Source organism: Mycteria americana, chromosome 3 (genome assembly GCF_035582795.1).
Source record: "Mycteria americana isolate JAX WOST 10 ecotype Jacksonville Zoo and Gardens chromosome 3, USCA_MyAme_1.0, whole genome shotgun sequence".
NCBI classification, from domain to species: domain Eukaryota; kingdom Metazoa; phylum Chordata; class Aves; order Ciconiiformes; family Ciconiidae; genus Mycteria; species Mycteria americana.
In genome coordinates this window covers 60,916,727-60,938,166 of record NC_134367.1, presented here as the reverse complement: position 1 = coordinate 60,938,166, position 21,440 = coordinate 60,916,727, and the positions used below count along the sequence as shown (strand labels likewise).

Below are 21,440 nucleotides of genomic sequence, written 5' to 3'. Positions count from 1 at the left end.
AGGGAGTAGATTCAAACTAAGAATTTTGCAAATACTGTCTGCAGTGATTTCTGTAAACTTCTGTGATTGTATCACCTTTATATTAGTGTCTTCTGTTCTGCTTTCGTCTATCAGAGGACTGAGGTGGATCTCAAAGGAAATTTACTCTTCTCTCCCCCCCCCCCCCCATTTCCAGAAATGGCAGCTTCTCTGTGGAAGAACTTACTTCAGACTACAAAGGACAGGATACTACAAATACTACAACAGAGAAGGGCATCACTGTATATTGGTGCTCATGGTTATGAGGAAGAATTGATTAAGAAGAAACTTCAGCAGTTTGCTGGTGGATCCATCAACCTCTCCAAAGAAGACAGTGGCATTGGAATACTTACTTTGAACAACCCGAAGTTAATGAATGCCTTTACAGGTATTAGTTAGTTGATGGGGTTGCTGGTTTGTTTTTCTTTTTCCTTCAGTTACCCTTTTTAGCATTTTGCCTAAACAAAATGAAAACCTGTGCCTTACCATTCCTTAGTTAAAAGATAAATGTTTAAATTTTATTCAGCTGTGCATCAAATGCCCACTGTTCTGTATAGTAGCTTTGTCATAAATGCCATGAGAATATAAGAAATTCTCAATAACACAAGGACTGTCTGGCAGAACATGTCGTCTCCCATCCCCGTCCGTCCCCCCCCTTTTTTTTTTCCTCCAGTCGGCACAATTCTGCTACTGTGCTCTTTCTTATATCTCCTTGTATTTTGTCTCTACTGCTCTGGAAATGTATTTTTATGGGGGTGGGGAGATGCCATCTTTGTTTTGTAGGTGGTGTTGAAAGGATGAGTTTACTCATACTGTACCTAAAGCCTTCCCTGTAACTTAAGATTCCATAATTTGGTCTTTTCGTCACCCAAACTGGCTTCCATTTCTTCATTTGCCTTATATCTTAAATAACAGTGACTGGTTAATGAAAGATCAGATGACCTGTGTATTCTCAGCTGTTGCAGATCGAGAATCTTCTTAATATGCTTTTACACTGGATGTGTAAAAGTGCCCTGTTTGATTAATCTTGTATTATGAGAGGCTTTTGATCTCCAAGATAGGTATATTTTCTGTCTCTCCTTAACTGTCTAGAATATTCCAATTTATGCTGTTCTCTTCAGATGTAAGTGGCACAGGTTCAGGGTCTGCATCTGCCTGAGCTTGAGCTGTGCATAAGCCTTTACTGTAAGAATGCCTTTATCGCTTAATATTTTGAAATGGATGCATTTGTGTCTTGTTAGTTTCTTTTCTGCTGTTCTATTTTCCTGCCCGGTTCTCCCTGTTCCTTTGCTGTCAGCAAATTTGTTTGCAACCCACTAGCAAAGTGTAGAGCTGTTTACATGGAGAATGTCAATCTACTCCTTCCACTAATGACTGTGAGCTGAAAGAAAGAGAACCTAACAGAACAACAGAATTAGTGGTAATGCACCTAGATGTCTCTGCAGTTTCTCTTTTGTTTCCATTTGAAAGCTCATGTATAAAAACATTACCTAACTTGAGAAGTTGTAGCTAAAAGATGTTAGCATGGAGATTGTCCTTCTGAATGTCTCCCTGTCAGCATACATGTTGTTATACAATCATAATTACATTGTTGTTTCCTCTTTTTCTACAGATTGTTTTTTTATTTTTGACTCAAAATAGAGCTGTGCAAGGTACAGCTTGTAGACTGTGTCCTCTTAGCTAGCTTGTTGTGGAAGCTGAAAGGGGCATGAGAAATGAGATGTAATAGCAAAAGGAGAAAGGACAGATAAAGCCTTAATCTGCTATGGAGATCAGATGTAATGGAAGTCAAATTGCTTAAACTAAACTTTCACAGAAACTTACAACTGTGTTCTCTGTTTTCTAGGTGCTTGGCAGAAGGGGCTCAGAACTGATTTGCTGAAGTGCTGAGCAGTTGCAGCTGCTATTTAGGCCACTGGTAGCTGTGCTGTGACTATATGAAGTGCTATATAATGTTAATGTACTGAAATCATATTGCACATCTCAAGTTGAGCACGCAAAATTAGCAGATGTTTTCTTTCTGGCTCAGTTAGTGGTCTGTAAAATAATCTCTTCTCTCCTTATAGGATTGCTGTGAAAATAAATTATTAGTGTATGTGAATTAGATGCTCTAGTAGCAAAGAGGAGCTACAAAAACCCGTGAGGAAATTAATAGTTTTGTCTTTCTTGCAGACCCTGATTAGCATATAGCAAATGAGCCATGGGATCAGGCAGTTCTGTTTTACGGTAGTCTGTAGAGCCCTGTAAGAGAGCAGTACTCCGTTTTGCTAGGTAATAGCCACAAAAATTTGCTCTGGAAAATCTTACTGTGGCAGTTCAAGAGATTACTGCTTCTTTCTACTGTGCACTTCTGCCAGAGACTTTTGTTGTTACAGGAGGGAGAGTAGAAGCAAAATCATGCTGGCCCCTTGACTGCTGCAGTAGATGGTATGGGATATTAATTTATACTGCTCTTCATTTTATTTTAACATTACTGCCTGTAAACTGAAGTTGCCGAGGAACTAGCAAGCACTTGATCCTTTTCCATTTGTTGCATATCAAGTAATACCCTTCAGGAGAAGTAGGAAAAGGGATGGAATGCGCAGCCCCTAAACTGCCCCAGCAAGACCTGGTTGACTTCATCAGCCAGAGCCTGTAGATGCCCCCTGCCTCAAATGAATTCTCTTGATTCTGTTTCTCAGAGCTTCTGCATAGTGGCAGATGTGAATTTATATATACATGTTCGCTTCCTTTAGAAAGCTGCAAAACATCATTAAACTGTTGAGAGAAATCCTATTTGCCAGGCGTTTACTTTACACAGCAGCTTTTTATCTCAGAGGAATTATGTTTATTCTAAGCTTGAGCAACTCATGGAACCAAAAGCAGAACAAAATTGTTGGCAAATTGCTAGTGGGCAATGTGGAGGTTGTTACGCCTTTTTTCTCTTCTTAATTGGAATCTGATAGCCACCTGTTTGAAATAGTCTCTTTGGAAACAAATGGTAATAATGTCAGTTTAAGCCTGGTGGAACGAATTTCAGCAGCCCAACCTCTTGCTGAACTAAAAGAGAAGGAAGCCAGCCTGCAGGAATTAGATAATAATGGTGATAAAATTATTTTCTAAAATTGACTTTAAAGCATTTATTCTCAGATTATAATTAAGATGCAAACAAATTATTATTCCAAGTAGATTTAGTTCTGTGAAGAGCATGAACTTACTGGTATCACATACTGAAGGACCAAGACTGGCAGAATGAGGATTTGCTTTAGTATTGTGTCCTCATCATTATATCAAACATCATGGACTATATATGTTGGTAAAATAATAGTTCAGTGTTGTCAGTAATGGAAGGGATCTTCTCCCACCAAGACAGGACAGCCTCTGGCCAGTGTTTCTTGTCCCCTGCTGTTGCACGTATATTGGCTTATACAGTTCCTTTTTGTAAACTCCATTTTTCAGTTAAGTAGATTTTTGGCTTGTAACACTATGGAAAGACTCTTCAGTACCTCACTGCTTTGACTATTAAAAGCACCACAAACAGTGGTTGTGCTGTATCTTGACTCTGGCAAAGCTTGGATGCCAGATGAAATACCTTTCTTGTAAGAAAACTTGGCAAATATGCAAAAAGTGAAATGCATGGGGTTGATGCACACCTATTTAAACAGCAGCATTTGCAGAAAAGTCATTGTTGAGTGTACTGTCAGGCTGGGAATGCATTTCAAGTGAAGACCCACAAAAATCTCATCTAGGCCTAGTTCTGTTCAGTATTTTCATTCATGGCTGGGATGAGGGAATAGAAGGGGAACTGCTGAAATTGTCAGATGACTCCAAATTGGGGGAGCTTGCAAGAAGATTATTATTTGGAGCAGAGGAGTGGAATTCAAAGTGACCTTGATTAACTGCTACAAAGAGCTCAAGATAACAAGGTGAAATTCAATGAAAGCAAATGTAATGTGCAACACACAAACAGCATGACCAAATTATAAATACAGAAGGGAAAGGAATGGTAAAAGTTCTGGGATTTGTTAGAGGATCATAGTCTGGAACTGACAGTGGAAAAAACCAACCCAATGTCATTCTGGTATATAATATGTAACGTCCACTTAATTATTGCCCTCCTCAGGAACATTGTCAAAATGTTTCAGTGGCTGAGGTCAACCCTAAGGTGGAAGTGCTTGACTGAGAATTTGCCCTTGACCTGGTGCTGGGAAGTTTACTTCGTAAGGACCTGCAAGGAAAACAAGCAGGAAGGAAAAAAAATAATCTCCCACGTGAGGAGGGCTGCTAACAGGCAATTTCAGAACAGGATGAGTTCTGTGCATGCAGGCGTGGGGTCAAAAAACCAGCACTCTTGGCAGAAAACGAGAGAGTCCTTGAGGGTATTAATCTAAAGCACATTTCTATCTGAAGAAGCTAGGCTTGTCCATCTAAATTCTTGTCAAAGGAGGATAAAGCTGAGTACCATCAGCTTGTATGTAGGCTGCTTTCTGAAATTAGTTTCTGTAAATGTTTTCTTTTAAGAATATAACTGAACAAGAGTCATAGGCATTCAGAGAAGAGCTTTAAGTTAATGCTGGGTAAGCTCAGTTGGTGTGGAAGATGCTGCAGTCTAAGATGAGCTCTAGAAACAGGAGTTTGTAAAGTTCCACATCAGGAAGGGTACTTACGTGAACATACGAGAATACTATGTTTAAGCTAGAAGTAGAAAGCTACTACTGTATAATCCATACATTTGGAGCCTAGGATATACTTTGTAAAGAGAGCCTTTCTAGAAAGGTACCAGGGAGGGAATCAAAGATGTTTTAGAATGATCTTTTTTTTTTTCTTGTCTTTTTAAAAGATAAAAGGTACTTTGCTCCTATTTTCAAATACATCTTTATTTCCTTTTGGATGAACACTTCTAAATGTCTTTGGCCTCCAACATAGTTTGCTCTTCAGCCTTTTTTTAGGAATCTTTATTAACATTAACTGGATGTAGCTTGAACCCAGCTTGCACATGATTCTCTTCTGTACTCTGCCAGCTCTTTGGGCAGGGTGAAATGACAGTAACATCAAAATGACTAGATGGACAGACCTGGATAGATAGATGTATAAGTTAATGTGTTCTGAATGTATGCAAACAAGAATAAACCAGGTAGAGTTCATGCTTGCCTCCTTGCTTTTTTTTTTTTTTTTGGTGAGTGTAACACAAATTGCAGAATATGCTTCAGAATTTCAGGAAGTGCATCTTTGAGGAAAAAACATATGTCAGTGCTTGTGTGTGGGATAAGGTGATGCTTTCCTTTGTGGTTTTTAAGCCCATCACTTATTAATGATAACTTGGTTTTGGTGGTGAAAAATGTAATGTAAAATATAGTGGTGATAAGTTCCTGTTTAAAAATTTTGCTTCTCTCCTCTTGTGACAGGCACTATGATGCTAGAACTCCAGGAGAGGGTAACCGAACTGGAAAACTGGAAGGATGGCAAAGGCCTTATCATCTATGGTGCAGGAAACACCTTTTGCTCAGGATCTGATTTGAATGCTGTCAAAGCTATATCCAACTCCCAGGCAAGTACTGATACAAATTAAGTTTTTGAAGAAAAATCAGCTTTCTGATATTGTGAGATCCCTTTCAGACAGAGGTGTGCACTCTGCCTGTGCTGCAATTTTATATGCAAGTCACAGAATAGAGCTTTTAATGGTTCAAAAAATGCTGGCAGACTCTTTAAGCCATGGCTTAAGTGTTACCTTAATTCATTCATAACACTGAATTCCTACGTTATATATTCTTTTTAGCCTTTTCTTTTAAAAATGTCATTTCAGTTTCTCAGAGCAGTATATGGTGAATTTACACATCAAATAACCTGTGCTTCAGTAGTCTGGCCTTTAAAAGCAGATACAAGAAATCATTTCTCATATATTATAAAGTCAAAACCAAATTTAAGCACCATGGCTGCTATTACAGAAGGGTTTCGATTTTGTCAAAACTGTGCTTGGACCTGCATAAAATGGAAGGATGGATGCAATTCTTGCGCTGTAAAGCTTTGGCATTGATCTTGTAGTCCAGTCAGGTGAGTCACGTGTAACTATGGGGCTGAAGAGATCAAGGTTTGATGGCAGTTTTTCACTCATGCCAGCCTGTCTTGACAACTTTCACATGTGCTGCAATTCTTTTTATGGGTTAATATGTGATTCTTGGCAATGTGTGAAATAGGGCTTTGTCAACTGCAGGGGAAAGGGGCCTTCCTGTGCTGCTCTTATGTCCTGGTTTGCAATTGTGATAACTGGCGTCCTGGTGCTTTTTTGTGTCCATTTCAAGTTTCAGGATTTGCCCACAGAAATTAATTTTAATTGAACATTCCAGTAAGAACACCAACTCAAAAACTGATTAATCTGGTATTTCTGTAGTGATGATTTGTTTCTGTTGATGAAACTAAGTATCATAAAAACCTGAAATATTTCTGGCCTGATAAAATAAATAGGATGGTCCAGCTTTCAAAAGGTATAGGAGGCTTTGTTTCCTTTGTGGAACACCCTGAGAGGTATGCTTTCCTTAATATGGAGACACCATGCTTCATAGATACAAACGTTCTTTGGGGAGTTTTCATTTGAACGCTTTTATAAGCACTGCTCATTTTAAAAATATAGATGTATCTGTGATTTGTGTGTGGGTTTTTTGTTTGGTTTTTTTTTTTTTTTGTAGTCTGAAATTTTCAGCTTATTATAGCAACAGAGAAGGAGCTGAAACCAAGCATGGGCCAGTTGTTTTCTTATCTGCAGTCTAGGCTTTCCTTCAGAGTTCTGCATTCAGTAATTCTCAGTGATTCTGCTTCTATACTCTCTTGGGCACTTAGTATTCTGTCTATACGTTTATACAAATTACTTGGAGCCACTGCAGTGGCAGAGAGGGCTCTTGTGAGGATTAGGGTCCATAACAGATATACTGGACAGAATGAAATGCGTAGGTATTAGTTATAACTTTGAAAATTCTCTGGAAAGAATCTAGATCTCATGCTAGTGCTGAAATTAAGTCTTAAGAGTCACCAGAAATGATCCAAGAATAGTTAAACATCATTGCTTTCTATTTCCTTTGGAGAGTTCAAACTATTTATCCAGAACTCAGAGTTTCTGTACAATAGCCAACTCCTAAACCATCTGTTTGATGGGATTTAATAGTCTTTATTAAATAAAACTTTAATAGAATAAGGAATAGCATTTGCTGTTCTCTAGTCTTGCAGAACTCTGCTCTCTAACTCACTGCAGATGAGAGGGTTTTGTCTGGTTTCTGGTTAAAAGAGCATTAGGTTAAGTTTTCTGTCCACAGGCATCCCTAAGACGCAAAAAAAAAAGGGAATAGCTTTGTGCCTGAACTGGTATGTTTTTCCTTTAATTTTTTGCAAGGCTGCTTTAGCTCATAGCTTTTAGTAATTACCGAAAACGTGTATTTTATTCAACCTGTTGGTTGAGGGGAGATGTATTTTTCATAATCCACAATATAGTTTGCCTTTCCCTGTGGTGCAGGAAAGGCAGAATAACGGCCAAGAATGCTGAAGGATTTTCCTGCCCCCTAGTGGCTCCTCCTCCTCTTCTTCTTCCTCCTCCTCCTCTTCCTCTTTGTCCTCCTTCTCCCATGTTCAGTTGTTCCTAACCCTGAAACAAACCCAGGTCCCCTGCCTGTTCCTCTTTGGCAAGTGCTACCATTACATGACAAAATCACAGAAGGCAAATTAAGCGGAATTTTAAAAAAATAAATAAATAAAAAATTCCCCCCCGTCCTTGTAAGCCTGGTCCCCAAGAGCCATAACCTCATTCTAGAGTGAGACTTGAAAAGCTGGCTAGCTGAAAAGCAGGGGAAGCTCTTGAAAGGACAGCTGAGAGGAAGGAAGCACAAAGGAGAATGTCACTTTCCTTGGTCCCTGTCTAGAAGCCCTAAGACAGAGGTTCCCAAGCAGTAAGCCACGGAGGGAGGACTTCCAAGCAGTTAGAGATGGTCTGGAAATATTGTTCTATCTGTAGTGAAAGTGGACTCTAAGCTCTTGCAGCAAAGAGAGCTGGGGGTACAGTCATCTGCTTTAGAAAGGTGACTTTCTTCTTCCCTGCCCCCCCTAGCCCCACTGCAAACTATTAATCCTTTTCTTCTACGTGTAGTGCGTACTGTATTTTGCCTCACTTTCTGCTTGTAGTTTTCTTCCTACTCCAAGGACAGTATTAGAGCTGAAAATGTGATTATTCCACTAGACTCCAGTGAACGCCTCTCTTATTCAGATAAAATACTCTGACTAGTAGCCTTATTTTTCTTATCAGGAAGGTTTGAAGGGTATGTTGGCCAGGACTCAAGTAATTGTGCCTTTTTTTTCAGGGTGTTTGCTGTGCAGGTATTTTTTCCATGTGATACCCAGTAATCTCTCTATCACCTGAGAATAGGAAGACCTTTCTTTTTGTCTGCTCAGTCATAACTGCGTTTATCAAGCTGGTCTGTTCTGGCATTAATCTTTAATTACCGTTTTGGTATGAATTCACATGGCCAATTTGAATGCAAGGACTCTGCTGTGATGAAGTGGAAAATTACTTTCTCTGAAGAGCTTTTTTGCAGCTTCATCCTGATGGTTGTAGTATGGGAATTGTGTAAGTCCATGTCCAAGAACTGGTACCTTGTATGTGGGTTTTGAACTTTTCTTCCTGATTAGAAGTGCTAAGACAGCTATCATGGAGGATTCGATTGTTCTTTAATTCGGAGTGGAAATGCTGCTACTGGTCTTAATGGATGTAGGAGTTTGCTACAAGTGATAAATAAAAGCCTCTTTGTAAATCAATGTGTGCTGAAATTTTCAAGCAGGCCTTTAATGAAACTGAATTTACAGGTTCCTGTGTAGCGATTGTTGTGGCAGCTTATATCTGCCAGAGATCTGTCCTTAAACACCATAATGGTCGTTGGTGTTGGGCAGAGTAGGTCTTGGGAACATATGAATAAATGGACAATCAGTCAACTGAAGTTGACCTACTATTATTTCAAGGTCTGCTTCCAAGATGTATGGAAGACTTACTGCATGTCTTTTCTTTCCCTAAGGTATGAGTCAGAAGCTTTTAATCAAGGCAGATTCTTTTAACTTGCCAACCCCTGTAAAACTGTGTTTTAGAAATTAGTAAATGCCAATAAAAGAGATGTTTGTTTGTTCTTTTTCTTCCTATCTTTTTTTTTTTTTGCTTTTTTTGTTTGGTTGGGGTTTTTTTTGAAAGACATGCTGAAATTGTTACCTACTGTTTTTTTGACTTCTGTGGTGTCCGAACATTTTTTTTTCAATTTGGATTAAATGGCACATGTGTAGTTCAGAGTATGCAGTTCAGTATGTATATGAACATAGTCATACTGAGTCATTTAGCCCAGTCATTTCTTGAGTTCCTGGTCAATACTGGATGCCTGAGAAAGAATATAAGGACAGGGAAGGCAGATAGATAATGATTTTTGCTTCAAAATATTCTCTTAGTCCCCAGCAACTTGCACTAAGACTTCTAGAGCTTGAGGTGTTACCTTGTATTTAATAACCTTTTGTTGATTTTTCTGTCATGAGTTTATCTAGTTGTTCTTGAATTCGTGTAGTCTTTTAGAGGTTGCAATGCCCTTCTGCAAGGTGTTTCACAGTTTAACTACGTGTTGCAGGAAGAAATGTATTTGTTTTGAATCTAGCAGCAACTGATTTTATTTGGAGCCCCTTAGTTCTTGTACTGGAAGATAAGGGAACAATTGTTTTCAATTCACTATTATTTGCAAGCTGATGTAAAACATAAAGGAGGAGAGAAATAAGAGGAATCTTCTTTCTGTTTTGTTTTTTTTTTGTGTTGCTTTTGGCAACATTTTTTTGGCTGAAATGCTTTTGGCCCAAACAATAAAAAAATGTAGTTCCAAACAATAAAAAAATGTAGTTGGTAAACTGTATCTTGTCTAAAACTTTATGGATTTGGAACAGTAAAAAGTATGCAGTGCTCTATGGTCCTATACAGACTTTTAAAACTCAGCTTTATGGGTGTTTAACTGGGAGCGAGAAAATTAAGAGGAAAGGATGTAAAATTTCACATCACAGAAATTCAGCATTGCAATTACTTTAACAGTGGCTTAATTATAACTGAAATTCATATAAATTGATTGAGTTTGGATTTTTTAACCTGATTTATACTAAGTTTTCTGTTTGTGCGTAGTGGGGTTGGGCTGGAATTTGGGCAAGATTAACCAAAGAGAAAAAAACCAGCTAGAGTAAATATAATGAATACTCGTGTCTACTCCATCTGTGTGTTTAATTGCTTCACATTAGGATCACTTAACATTTTTTAATTTCCTATTCTTTGTAGGATGGGATGAATATGTGCATGTTTATGCAAAACACCTTAACCAGACTTATGAGGTAATATATTTTATTTACCCTTCTTTATGAAGTAATTATAAGGATTGGAATATGTTTTGGCTAACTCTTTAACAAGATGTTTAAAGTTAAATATATAGTTTTAAGTATGTCATTTTGAATCCCAGACCTTGTATTCACACATTTTAATCAGGGGTATTTATGGATTTAAATTAGGCCTTGACATTTTGCAACTACTAGACTTTACAGAGATTGGAACAGAAAAAACCCCTATGTGCTTATATGTGGAGGGCCAGGAGATACCTAGAGTTAAGGAAATCTAGGCCTTCAAAGTTTCTGAAGCTGCCTTCTGTAACTCAGTGGAAATCAGTAGCTCTTAAAAAACAAGCAGGGCCAGCTTATGCAGCCTACGCAGGTAACATTTATTTAATATATTTATTTAATCTTCCCACTTCATAAGAGGAATGTATTCAGTTCTACCATCTGGTACTTCTGAAAAACATTTTTTCCTTTCCTTTAGATTTAGCTTCCCTTAAGAAGTCACATTTCTATTAAATCTATGTGTGGTAGAGTCTGTCTTTTTTTCTGCTCAGAGCTCTTTGAAGATAAATATTCTTTGTTTTCAAATAATCTATATGAGAAAGTGTTATGAGTTAACATTATTTTGTAAAACTGCCCAGGAGCTTGGAGACTTAGTAGTAGTAGTACTGTAAGGAATCGTCAGGACCAGAGTTAGAATCCACTTGTGTAAGCTGGTCTCTGTATAATCAAAATTGATGGGACAAAGCAAAGAGGAGGAACATGTATGAAGACTAATCCCTCACCTCAGGTGTCCTGACTTAGAGTATGTTGAAGCTATGGTTCAGAGGGAGCACTGAACTGCTGTCTGGGGACATCTATTGTAGATGGATCAATCTCCCTCAGAGGGAGCTGAGGCTGACTGTGATCCTGAAGGAAGTGCCTCAAATGGATCAGAGTGTGGATGTAGGGGACTTGGACCCATATCTTCTGTTTTCCATAGACCACAGAAAAAATGAGGTTACCCTCTTCCAGTGGGTTCACTTGTGCCATGTATTGTATGAAGTGTGTTGCAGCTGGTAAGTGAACTTGGGCCATAAGAAACTGTTGGTGCTTCTGTTAAAGTAGAAGTAAAACCAAACGTGGTCATGACTGGGAAGCTGACTTCAGAATGTGGTTTCAAAACTGCTCAATGACTTAAATGTCTCTTCGTAGTAAAAGACGAAACAGCTGTATCAGCATGCAAAGTCTGGGACTAACCACTTGTCTTCATTTCTTAGGGAACTTGGCTTGTCCTCAGTCAGTCACTGTTTGTTAGTATTCATTTCACAATGGCAGTGGGGAAAGAGGTTCTCCCTACATACTCTTCCTTCCCTCTGTCCTTTGAATTACCTTGAACATGATTAAATACCTTGAGCATGATTAAATACAACACCGTCAAAGGTAACAGATTGTTACTATCCTCAAAGGATGTTTTGTCCTCAAAAAAAAAAGTTTTGTTGATGACTGAGATGGTAGCATTCTGAAGAAGCTGCTGAAGGTATCATGCTGAATCTCATTATTTTTAGATAACCCAGCCATGCAGTTCCTTGTGTCCCTTTCTACTGCTTTCTGTAGCGTACTGGCTGAGGGTAGGGTCTTGTGTTGCTGTCCTGTCACTCCTTCTTGCAGACAGTCTTTTTAGGTATAATCTGTAGTATGTATTTTTCATAATTTTTCATTATCTTCTTTACTTTGATTCCACTTGATATATCTGTCTTGCTGTTTCATTTTGGGATTCCATATTAATTATGGAATAATCATTTTAGCATAAGTGGAATTGGTATTGTGCTACTTACAAAGTTGTAGTTATTTGAATGAGTTGGAACAGTATATTTTCCCAATCTTTTACTGTAAAGATGGTTTGCTTAAATACTTTTGTAATTTCTAGAAGACTAAAAGCATTAATTTTGGTTACAAAACTCTCTTGTGTAGATTGCCTTTGATCAGTGTTGCACTAGTCCAAGGAAAAGCTGTTGGAGGAGGAGCAGAACTTACCACGGCATGTGATTTCAGGTAAGATCAACAATTTGAGTAGCTGTCATGTTGGGTCAGTGATTTAATGCCTGTACCTGTGAAATGCAGGAAGCTTGAGGTACCACTTTTACCAGGAGTCAGGTCCCTGAGTTCCAGGCATTAAGAACTGGGCTTTGTCAGCAGACTTCACAGGAAAAAAGTTTGGGTTTTCTGATAGTACAGAGGAAAGGTTATTTACTGTCAAGTTATACAGTTTGAATCACTGTGTAAAACAAGAGCAGTGAGCAGCTTTAGCAGCCGACTGTGTCATAGACCAAGTGGGTCCAACTTCTCACCCCTGAGTGAGAGGTAGGACTGCAAAATTGTATATCCCCTTACGTCTCTTTATGTGGCTGTCATAAGTAAAAATAAATAAACAAAAGTCTCCATTAGTCTGGTATTTTGTGTTCTGGGTTTACTATTTGTAACATAACTTTGTGCTGTACAGTTTTTGAAACAAGAGTTTGAGATGCAGAGGAAAGCAAATGAGGTTCTGTCCCTGTTTTTTTTTCCGTGCAGGTATTTGCCAGCATCAAATAACTAGTGAAAAACAGAGGGCTCTAATTAAAGAGGCTGAATGCACAACAGGAACTGGAAGAAACTAAAATAATAAAATGTCACTTTATTTAAACAGTTGCTAATGTGCAAACAGCCTACAGATGTAACAGGATAAGCACTGTGCGCAGCCTCTCTCAAAATGAGGAGTGAAGTTTTTATCTAAGAGAAGGAAATGTGCTCTTTAAGAGGGCCTTAGCACCTGAAGTGGGAAATGAATTGTCCAGAACAAGCTGAAAGTACTTGTGCTCAAAATAATACTAAGCAAAGTAAACTAGAGTATTACAGTGCTGTTCCTGATACCTGGAACAGGCTTTGGATAGAGGAGATGGTATCTGCATTGTCTGAGCCACTCGGAAGCAACGTTCCTTTGCTTTGAAACTAGATGCGGCCGGAACTTTCTTCATATCTACACAGCACCTCGTGAACTGGAACCCCAGCTCTGCCTCTGGCCTCTGAGTACAGGCTGTATTATAAATGCCTAGGAAACATGCAGAGAAGTACCATGGTTGACAGGAGAATGCCCTTGGGAGACTTAGTCGACCTTTCTGTATCTGTGAGTCCATTGACAGAAAGCGAATCCTGTTATCCCTAAATAGGAGTTTAGGGAATGTTAATGTAATGAATTGGAAATCTTTTGGCTTTCTAAAACATGTAGTCTCTACTTTTACTCCAGCTATGTTGTTTGACATACCGTGTAATTACAGTCATTGTCAAGTAGCTCTTATTTGAATGAACTGAGCAGTTGCAATTCCTCTGACGTGCTGCCATAATTTTCATAATAACTACAGCTGTTGATCCATCTTCCATTACTTTCTAACACACCCATCCAGTGCAACTAAATAATAGCAATTCAGGAGCAGCAAATGGTACTTAATTAGCAACAACAACAAGATAGAGAAACATACTCTCTGCTGCTATTGCTCCTGAATTTGAGAATTTTAATACTGGGGGGGGGGAAATCTTGGGTTTTTTTGAGAGCTATGAGCAGATACTAGTGGAACAGGAATTCAGTCCTGAGTCACTAGATGCCAAAAGAGGAACTGGAGAACAGAAATCAGAGACGTTTGTTCTCTTCCTTGAATAAACTGTTTGGACATTTTTTTTTAAGAACAGAACGAGTGAGTTGTGGCTGCTTTTAATTCTGAATTTTCAAATCCACTTCTATTTCATAGTTACTGTGTAAACTACCAAAGTGCTTGGTATTGGCCTGAAATATTTTCTAATTTTTATCTCTGCCAGTTTGTACTACATTAACTATACTGATACTGTTGAAGTGATTCACTTGAACCAAAATGGCTTTTATACCTTCTCTGAAATGTGCTCTGGCAGCATGATGCACATGTCTACTGAAGTAGAGGTGTGGACAAATCCAATTTTAAAATAGCTGAGGTAGTTTAAAATATTCCTGATGCATTCTTCCAGCAGCAGTTCTTGTGGCTAATTGTCTCTTACTCCATTTTAAGCCAGCTCATTGGATTAGGGAGGGCTTGCATGAACTCTGGCACATTTATTGCTGGCATAAGGGCAATGATGAAAAGTGAAAGCATCTTGGGTCACTCCACCTTTGATCTGGAGGAAGAGGTCTTCTCAAAACATCTTCAATCTTAGATGCTTTATGGATTGTTGCAGTATGACTCTCCATAAGAAGCAGCATTCTTATAAAGATCATAAATGTGATGGGGGGGGGGGATGATTGTCCAGACAAGTGCAAGGTAATTAAAATCCTTTCAGACTTTTCTGATACGAATACTGGGAAGATAAGGCTTCTGAAACTCTAATTATTTATCTCAATTATTTCTGTAAAACAGTAATGTAAAACCATGCAGGTATGAAACTTGTTTGGACAGCTGAGCTTTTTAGTACAGTTTCAGGAAACCTAGACTTTTTTGGTGTGCCACAGTTGAATATTCTCTCTGAGCCTGTGAAGATGGCTCGTGAGTTCTGCTGCCAAATGCAGTGTACACTGCAGTTCTGCATGACACTGCAGCCATTTCAGTGAAATGCACAAATGACTATGTTGTTGGATTCAGTGATGCAATTTTACAAATAATGGAAATGAAGTATCTGTTCTGAGTTCCCTGTAGGCAGAAACTTGAAGTGTATCTTTTACTTGCACAATGCATGAAGTTAAGGAGAACTGATTTGGCAGGGTTGGCTGAGGAATTTGGACAAGAATTGTAGTGGGTTGTTCGGCAATAAGCTAACAGATATGGGGCAGAGACAGTTTGGTAATGAATCTATCTGTGCAGTTGTTATGAACACAGTAATCTCTGAGCACAGTAGCTGTGCTACCAGCCAATAGCCAGAATAACTAACTTTGGTGCCTTTGAGAAATCTGGCTGGGGCGATGTCTGTCTTTTAGACAGGTCTACAACTTTGAAAATTTGGTCCTACATCACTTGGCAAATGGACTTCCATTGTACCTGAGTGCTTCTGAAAAATATAGTCTCTTCTCCCCCACCCCCTTTTTCCTCTCTGATGCTACTGCAGTCAAAATAGAGGTGTGCCAGTGCCATGTAAGTACCATTTAAAAGGTGGTGTCTCCAGGCAGAGGATGGGAGTGCAAAGATGGAAAGCTACCCACTTCTCTTACCATTGACCTCAAAGTGGGCTCATGGGTAGAGGAAGCAGTATTCTCCTTTTCTTTTTTAGAAAATAAATTAATCAACTATAATTTCTTCAGCTGTAGTTGATGTTGCACAGTTAAATTGCAAAGGACCAGTTTCATTACTCTTGCTAGTGCTGAGCAGTATCCTACATTGTAAAAAGCACAATTGATTTAAAGAAGTATTTGCTTTCTGAGCAGACTTCTGCCCTGTATCTGTAGGAATGGCAGAATTGAGCTTTTAACAAGGGAGGAAGCTTATGCTAATTATACTGCATTTATCAAATTGGCCTTGCTGCATTTTAATTGGATGTTTTGTATATTTTTGTGAAATATGTAGGCATGCTTAGTATTACATTTTAAGGTGTTAGGCATGTGCCATAAAACACCTAATAAGATACAGTGAAATGCACTGTTATTGAATAGCTTTTGTTGTGTGTGTTCTTGTGATGACTTATGTTTATTTACTTTTACAAGCATGCGTTTAGTGCATTAGATGTAATTTATATGAAATGAAAGGAGCAGAAGATGATAACCACTACCTAGATGTAGGCCCACTATGACCGACTTTTCAGTTGTTCCTCCTTTAAAAAACGGGGGGGGGGGGGGCTGTAAAGACATTAGTATTCTACAGCAAGCTTTTCCAAGAATAGGTTTCAGAACATCAGAGTGCAACACAGTAGCTTCTTTGGAAATATTTAGCTGTATGCAAGGATTTTGGCTTTTAGTTTTATCAGGAGGAGCTTTTAGGTACACAAGATGCTGCTGTTTGAAGTAAGGGTGCCTCAGGACATAGTAGCTCTTTTCACTGGGCAGAGCATGATATGAATGTAATGGGATGGGGTTCACATATTCATGAGTTCTTGCAAAGTCAGGCTGACAAAGCACTTTTCATTAGATGTGACTCTGGAACGTTGCTGCACGTCATCAGGAGAAGAATCAGAAGCCAAATCTGAGTGGGTTCTCACAGCTTCAGGTGCCTGCTATATGCCATAGATCACTTTTTTTAACTATATAAAATTTTTCTCTCTAATATATGTGTGTGTGTGTATATATATGTAAAACCTCCTTCAAATCAGCTGGCAATTTTAGAATTCCATTGCAGTCATGCATCACTTCACATTTTTAGAGCCCTGGGAGGTTTGTTAGTACAATTTTCTGATTAATTTTGAGAGAGAGAGAGAATGGTTTTAAAAGTTTCACGTTGCCTGCCTTTAAGAAGGCAGTCTTATTTTTGACCTGGCACACTTGACATCTGGTTAAGTAATCACAGCACTGCTAGAAATGGACTTGAGAGCTTGTATTTTTGGGCTTGTATTTATGGGCTGGTATTGTTTTTTTCTTTGTTACCAGTTTTCATTTGGGTTTCAATTTCATGTGTTTACAATCTTCCAGGCAGAGGATTTTTCACATAGTCTACAGTTCAAATTTACTAATGTTGGATTTTACTGGAAATGTAAGTAAGAGCAACAAAGCATGAATTTGAGTTGAAGTTTTCTTTCTGAGGTTGTCTTTTTGTAGGGATTTACTTCATTCCAAGTTTTGGTTTTTTGTTGTGGGTTTGTTTTTTTTTTCTTTGGGAGGCCAAACCATCTTATCCTGGGTGAATGAGACTTTTGTTATTGGCATGTGTCTACATTTCAGACCACTTCTACCATGCAGTCTTGTCCCTTCTGTTGAACAAACCTGATGCAGCTGATTCGCTGCTGCACAGTAATAATAAACAGAGATAGCCCAGATAATGGAAAACTTAGCTAAAACAGATTTTAGGGAATGCAGAGCTGGACCCATGCTGATTATTGCTGGGACACTGGACTGTTGGTACACTGTAGGGAAGCATTCAAGGTTCAAGGAGAATTAGTTTAGGAAGAGTACAAATGCACTGAAATGGTCCATTATGCTTGCATCTGTGAAGTGACTAATCCCCAGTTTAGATAAACTGCCTGCAGGTATTTGAGTTTGACACTCCACTGTTGATCTTCACAACCAAAATATTCTTGTAAATACATACGTATATAACCAGATAGCTCCACAGGTTGGTTAATATGAAGTCTGAGAAGCACTTAATGTATTCCAGTCTGCTGATTCCGAGGTGGGATTATGTTGAGCTGTGATTTCATGAGAAGGACAGACTGCCTGAACAGCTCACCTTGATGTGGGAGGAGGATGTCCCTGCTGCCCATTCCCAGCTCACTGCGTACCTCTTGTTTGCCAAGCACCAGTGAAGATGCCTGTATGAGGCAATTATTTCATGAAAAAGCAACAGAAAGGCTAGATATTTCCTGTTCTTACAGCGAGTTAGAGTAGTTTATAAAAGGATATAGTAATGGCTAGGGCCAATGTAAAGGAGGAACTCGGCCTCTAGGAGAGGATGACAAAGAACAGGAGGGGATGGGAATACAATCGTCTCCTTTTGGCTCTAGGGAGCTGTTGGCCTCAGTTTCCCCTGAAGCCACAGCTTTAAACTGCCTAACTGCATTGCATCAGCTTCCAGAGAATGTTTTCCAATGTCCCTGTTACTTATCTCATTTTTTCAGTCCTGTCATGTGCTACTGAAGGACTACAAAAAGATGAACTCTTCCTCTCTCTATCACTCCAGGTAGCCATATAGTTAATATTGTAGATATCTGAAGGGTAATCATCCACATCTGAGTTACTGCTCATGAAATGACCGAATGACTCGATCTCCCTGGGTGTTTGCAAGTGTAAGCAGGCATTGCTGCGTGGATCTCAACCTACTTTCATTGTAAACATTGCCTTCACAATTGCAACTTCTAGTTTTCCCCTTCACCCCCTGTTTCTCTTCTCCCTTCTAATCCAAAGCAACCCAATATCTTAGTGAAGATTTGCAGGCCTGCTGGCTGGACCTCTGTGTTCCTGTTCCTTCCAGACTTACCCAAAATTGTGTGAAACAAGACTGTGGACTGTTTGAACCTGTAAACCTTGGTGATTTCAGCTTCCTACTTCTTCCTGGATTCTGTAGTTAGTGAGAAATTAATTGCTACTGCTGTAACTCAGCAGTCACAGTAAGAATAAATCAAATTATAAGTTCTTATATTAAATAAATTCCTATTGTGCTTAAACTGTTGAATGTTTAAGAGCTTCTAGTGTATCCATGGTCTGTTATTAGGTGTTATCCTCCAGTTCTGTTTTGTGTGCTGATACATTCATATTCATAAACAAAAATCAAATATATAGACTGAGGAAAAAACAATTTCACTTAGTGTGGATTTGTGTGTGTGAAAGACTGTAAATAAAAAGGGACCGGGGAAAATTATACTTTTGGTGATAAGAGAATTGGTCACACTTGGGCATATTTGTGGAGGATCTGGTACAGTTTGCTGAAAATGTGCCTGTTTCTTGTCCAACTAGTCTGAACATACCATCAGTTAGTGATCTGAAGCTGGCTTTAGTTCTCCATCAACATAACTACTGTGCTATATTAAAAAGAACAGAGGTGAAGAAGTTAAAATTCTACATTACAAACAGTAACTTAATGTTAAATTCTCCCTCCCATTTAAGCCTTTTTTGATATGTCATTGTGCACCCTTCCCCCCCCAAAAAAAGAGATGAGCTCTAAAACAATATTTCATGTCTGCAAAACTTAAAATTTAGCTCACAGCCACTGTGATCATTTTAAAAAAACCACAAAACCTCAGCATTTTTTGTTTGAGATTATTAACCTGGTATCCTGACAAAATGGCAACATTTCATTGTAATTTCATCACCAGTGATTTCAAATAAGTGCATGATCTCTTTTTTCTTTAGTCAGAAATTGTTGTGTAGCATATGCAAATGCAGCATCAGTAGCACTGCACACAGAGCTGAATTTCTAAGTGTGTCTCATTACCCGAAGTCTTGCGACTGGTTGTTAGTTAGTGTGATGTTATGACATATTTTAAATCCTTTAATGCTGTGAGTTGCAGAAATGTGATATATCGAATCCATCATAAAGTGTTAGAGCAGTTTGAACCTTGCATCTCTTAGGGCTGATGCCAAGAAACGCTGTTCCTTTCCAGTCGGCTGTGTTCAGGCGAGTGAGGTGATCTTTGCCTTTTTGACATTTTAGATGCCAAGCTCTGAGCCAGAGCGTTGGGAAGTTCCCCCTCCCCTTTCTGTATCAGCAGCAGAGATGAGCAAAGAATATGACTGAAATGTTCCTGCTTTAAGAGACTCTTGATTTTGGTCCAGGAGAATTTTGTTCTATTTTCTTTGGTCTTGATAAATGTACATGATGGAAATAAAGATGTGGGAAACTGAGGTTATAAACACGGGTCTATATGCTGCATATAATTTAAAAACCAGAATATTTTCAATTTGAAAACAAGCTCCACTGCACTTTTTTGATTTCTAGATGAATACTGGCATTCAGATTTGACTAAGAATTTCAATTATCAAACACCTTTACCTCCAAGTAATCTTTTTTCATCGAAGAATCTGGTAAAATATCACTGGATCTTTTCTAATGGAAATTTTTGCTTTAGTCTAAAAGGCATATCTGTTGTTGAAAATGTTTGCTTGAATGAAATCCAAATAGCTGTAGTTCCTTTTTTGGAAGAAAAGACTCATGTAACATTTTAGATTTCCAGCATGAGTAATTTTTATGTGAGCATTATTTTGGTGTTCACTCACTTGTGTATTGAGACTTTGGCAGCCTGTAAAGAATAGCTAAAACCTGCTTCATGGGTAAGACCTGAGTGCTATGTCAAGATGAGAACTACTCTGAAAATAATTGTATGGTAACGGAGGTTGCAGTGTGCCTGTGACTGGGACCCAGTGACACCAGGGTAATATAAATAAAGTCATAGCTGGGAAATAGAGGAGGAGGAGAGTGTTAGTAAGCCATCGGTGGTTTGCAGGGGAGGAGAAATGGGGTGGTACTCCGTGGATTGCTGTCGTACAACTGTGGGGAGAAAGGAAGATCCAGGCACTACATTTTGAATGATGGGGCTTCAGTCCCACTTTACGGCTCTGGTGATTCATGACGCTTTCAGAGTTTATACTGCACAGTTCAGGGGAATTACAGCTCCCTGGTGTAACTGTCTTTTTTTATTCTCTTGATTCTGTGTGCTCTTAAATTGTGGTATGAGCCTTGCGTGTGTTCATAAGCCTTTGTAAAGCCATGCTGCTCCTTCCCCGTGTGCGCACAGGGAGCGTTCTCAAACAGATCCGAGGCAGCACCCATGGACTGGGGAATCTTTATTGCTAGCTGTATAATTGTAAAAAGTCTATGTCTCTCCCACTTGGGCAAGGCCTCTTAATTTACTTTTTCTGCTGTTTTCTGGGTCTCCTCAGCTCACTTGAATGCTCAGGCGCAAGAGCGGGGACGAGGGAACAGTGTGTGGCTCAGCTTTTACGTCGCATCGCAGCTTGCAGAGGTGCCGCACGATGCGCGTGTGCGTGCAGCACAAAGCGCCCTGCGTGACGGTGGGGGGGGCTGCATGAGTCCCCTGGCCAGCCCTGTCCCCATCTCCACAGCCCCCCTGCACGGTGCTGCCCATCTCCCGGCACCCGCAGCCCGCCGCGGGGGAATAGTACCCTGGGCTGTGGGAAACCCCTGTGAGCATCGCATGTGGACCTCAAGCAGTATCAGCCTGGGAAATGGGGCAGACTCACTTTGCAGTTTGGCCAAATAATTTTCTTTCCTGTCAGTTTATTGAAAAATGACTGTTAAAAAAAAAAAAAAAAAGGTTCGTATTACTTCCTTTAATACTGCTTGTGGAGTTTTAATCAGTCATGCTTTTTTGGGCCCCTATTTCTTGCCCTGTGATCTGTCATCTAATTCAATTTTTCATTCCTGCTACAGAAAAAGTATTTTTGTAACTTCCAATATTCAGCTTCATTTATCCCTTTTAGAAGAAATGTAGCTTTT

The 21,440-nt window shown here is 39.1% G+C and overlaps 1 protein-coding gene across 12 annotated transcripts in view; it reads left to right on the top strand.

The window, feature by feature from the left end:
* The window catches only part of ECHDC1 (ethylmalonyl-CoA decarboxylase 1), a 42,259-nt gene that overhangs the window by 7,283 nt on the left and 13,536 nt on the right, over window positions 1-21,440 (top strand). For 8 of the 12 annotated variants that reach the window (XR_012775252.1, XR_012775254.1, XR_012775253.1 and 5 more), the window contains 4 exons: window positions 176-406; window positions 5,403-5,545; window positions 10,322-10,374; window positions 12,325-12,405. Coding sequence is in view for 9 of the 12 variants with exons in the window: in XM_075498698.1 (XP_075354813.1) it covers window positions 176-406; window positions 5,403-5,545; window positions 10,322-10,374; window positions 12,325-12,405 (508 nt within the window). In the remaining 3 variants the exon portion in view is untranslated. Of the gene's footprint in view, window positions 1-175; window positions 407-1,288; window positions 1,439-5,402; window positions 5,546-8,479; window positions 8,603-10,321; window positions 10,375-12,324; window positions 12,406-21,440 lie in introns of those variants that run through there. The other 4 variants (XM_075498703.1, XM_075498704.1, XM_075498705.1 and 1 more) reach the window with 3 other exon arrangements.